Source organism: Gastrolobium bilobum, unplaced genomic scaffold (assembly GCF_033153095.1).
Source record: "Gastrolobium bilobum isolate Gb01-03AN ecotype WA unplaced genomic scaffold, APGP_CSIRO_Gbil_v1 utg1843, whole genome shotgun sequence".
Lineage (NCBI taxonomy): Eukaryota > Viridiplantae > Streptophyta > Magnoliopsida > Fabales > Fabaceae > Gastrolobium > Gastrolobium bilobum.
The window spans coordinates 192618-194907 of record NW_026896850.1 but is presented as its reverse complement, the minus strand read 5'-3'; the positions used below and the strand labels follow the sequence as shown (position 1 = coordinate 194907).

Below are 2290 nucleotides of genomic sequence, written 5' to 3'. Positions count from 1 at the left end.
TTAGAACGGTGAGAAGTGAATAGAAAACTGACTTGCAAGTCAATATCCTCCAGGTTAAAGAATATCTCACGAGCAAAAGAAAATTTTGATCTCCTATTAACATAAACAATAATAGTTATTGAGCATTATGGTAAAAATCAACCATCCAAGGCAGCTATGGCTCAATGAAATAATTTTAGAAGTCGTGCCTCATAAAAGTGTTCAAAATGCAGAAAATGCAAATACCAGAGCAATGTTTTTTCTTTTAACTTCGTCAAACGCACATTAATGTTTGGATTGAGACAACGAAAAGACGTATATGGAAAACAACTTGGAAACAAGACGTCAGTGTCAACTTTGTATAGCTGAATTGCCAGAAAACGAGGAGAAATTTTCGAACCATGAAGGACAACAATTCAAAGAATCAATCAGCAATTTTCCCATTATAAACAGCTAGGCTAACAACAGAGAGCCAGCCATCATCATTATTCAATAATATACAAGATACAAAAGAACCCTATCACATTCACAACAAAAATTTGATCTTTCCATTTTGTACAGAGGATCCACCCAACAAGGCAGAATCAATAAACACAAAAAAAAAAAAAAAAAAAAAAAACACAACTCACCTCCACAGAGGACAAAAATCAAATCTTCAAATCTTATTGTTATCAAAACTTAAGCTTTCCATAATCAACTTAAACGATTGTGGTTTCCCCTTAGAACACGAATCAAATTAGACGAATTTCTCCTCACTTTCTCATTATCATCCTCCAACAACCCAACAGCAATCTCCAAAACCCCTTCTTCCAGCGCAATCAAAACCATTTCCTGACTATAAAAACAAAGTGAATTGAGTGCCAACAGTGCATACTGAATCCCCCTTGAACTCCCATCCCTCAAAACCCGAGCTAGAATCTTCACACACCCATCATAACCTTCCATTTGCTCTCTTCCTTCTTTACACTTAGCCAAAACACCAATAACCTCAACACCCCTCTCAAGCCCAGAATCAACATTCCTCAGCAAAATCGGCACCGCGCCGCAATCCACCGCTCTCCGCCGGTTATCCGGGAAAGAGCACACCGCGTAAAGTGCCGTCGCAGCTTCTTTCCTCTCCCTTCCTTTACCATCCCGGAGAATCGCCACCAGTGCTTCCATCGCCTCCGGGTACGCGCCGATCGTGGCCTTGTTCACCTCCACAACTGCGAGGCTCGTGATCACCGTCGCGGCAAGCGCGCGGCAATCCGGCGATGCGCCGCGGCGGAGGACAGCCACGACGCGGGCTATGACGCCCTCGGCGACGAGGCCGACCTTGTTGTCGTCGTCGAGGCTGAGGTTGAGGAGAAGGGAGAGGGCCTTCTCCTGCAGCGCGGGTTCGCCGGAGTCGACGCAGGAGAGGACGGCGGAGACGGCGCCGGAGTCTGCGAGGCGGCGGCGGAAGGCGGAGTCGCGCTTGGAGAGGCGGGTGAGTTGGCGGAGCGATTCGGTTTTGGAATCGGCGGTTGAGGATTGAGAGGTGAGGGTGGAAATTAGGGTTTGGGGTTGGGAAATTTTCTGGTGGAGAGGGGAGAGGAGTGTGTAGTTGGAGATTAAGCTTCGGAGGGCGTGGTTTGGGACGAGAGAGGAGTTGTCTGAGAGGGGTAGTTTGGTAATTGGACATGTCCGGTGACCGGCGTCTAACCACCGTTGGATTGAGGAACGGTCGAAGGTGTGACCCGAAGAGAGAATAACCGGGTCGGACATTATTTCTAGAGAGATTGGACATTTGAAGTAATCCGGAAGATGAATCGCCATTTCCTCGTTGAAACAAACCCTCTCTCTCTCTCTCTCTCTCTCTCTCTCTCTGTGTGTGTATATAAATATATATATGACTGAAAACAAGAGCAGCTTCAACTTCAAGGTTGAAGTTTTTGTATGTGTTAGAGTCAGACAAAGGGGTTTATGAGGTTTTTCGAGTAGATAGGGGCTATGGTACTTTTTATGTTTCACCGTTGTTTCTTTCCTTTTTAGCTTCGTAAGTGTTTCTATTTCTGGGACGATAATGCCCTTCTTCGTACACTGTTCTCTCCACCAAATGTATAGAAGTGAGTTAGTCTTCGGAGGGTTTGGTGGGGGAAAATTTTTTAGAATAGTAGAAAAATGAGATAGATAAAGAAATGATTAGAAAGTGAGATAAAGTAAGATAGGTAAAAAATTGTAAAAAAAAGTTGTTTGGTGGGAAAAAACTTTACTGAAAAAATTAGGTAACTTTATGAAATTAACAGTGCATTAAAAGTGAGATCACCGATTTTCCAAAAAATCTCACCTT

At 44.0% G+C, this 2290-nt stretch overlaps 1 protein-coding gene across 1 annotated transcript; it reads right to left on the bottom strand.

Moving 5' to 3' along the window:
* Positions 1 to 423: 423 nt before the first annotated feature.
* Positions 424 to 1947, bottom strand: LOC133302369 (U-box domain-containing protein 8-like). Its single transcript, XM_061502140.1, has one exon. The coding sequence runs from the start codon at positions 1774 to 1776 to the stop codon at positions 673 to 675; it is 1104 nt and encodes a 367-aa protein (XP_061358124.1). The 5' UTR covers positions 1777 to 1947; the 3' UTR covers positions 424 to 672.
* Positions 1948 to 2290: the final 343 nt, after the last annotated feature.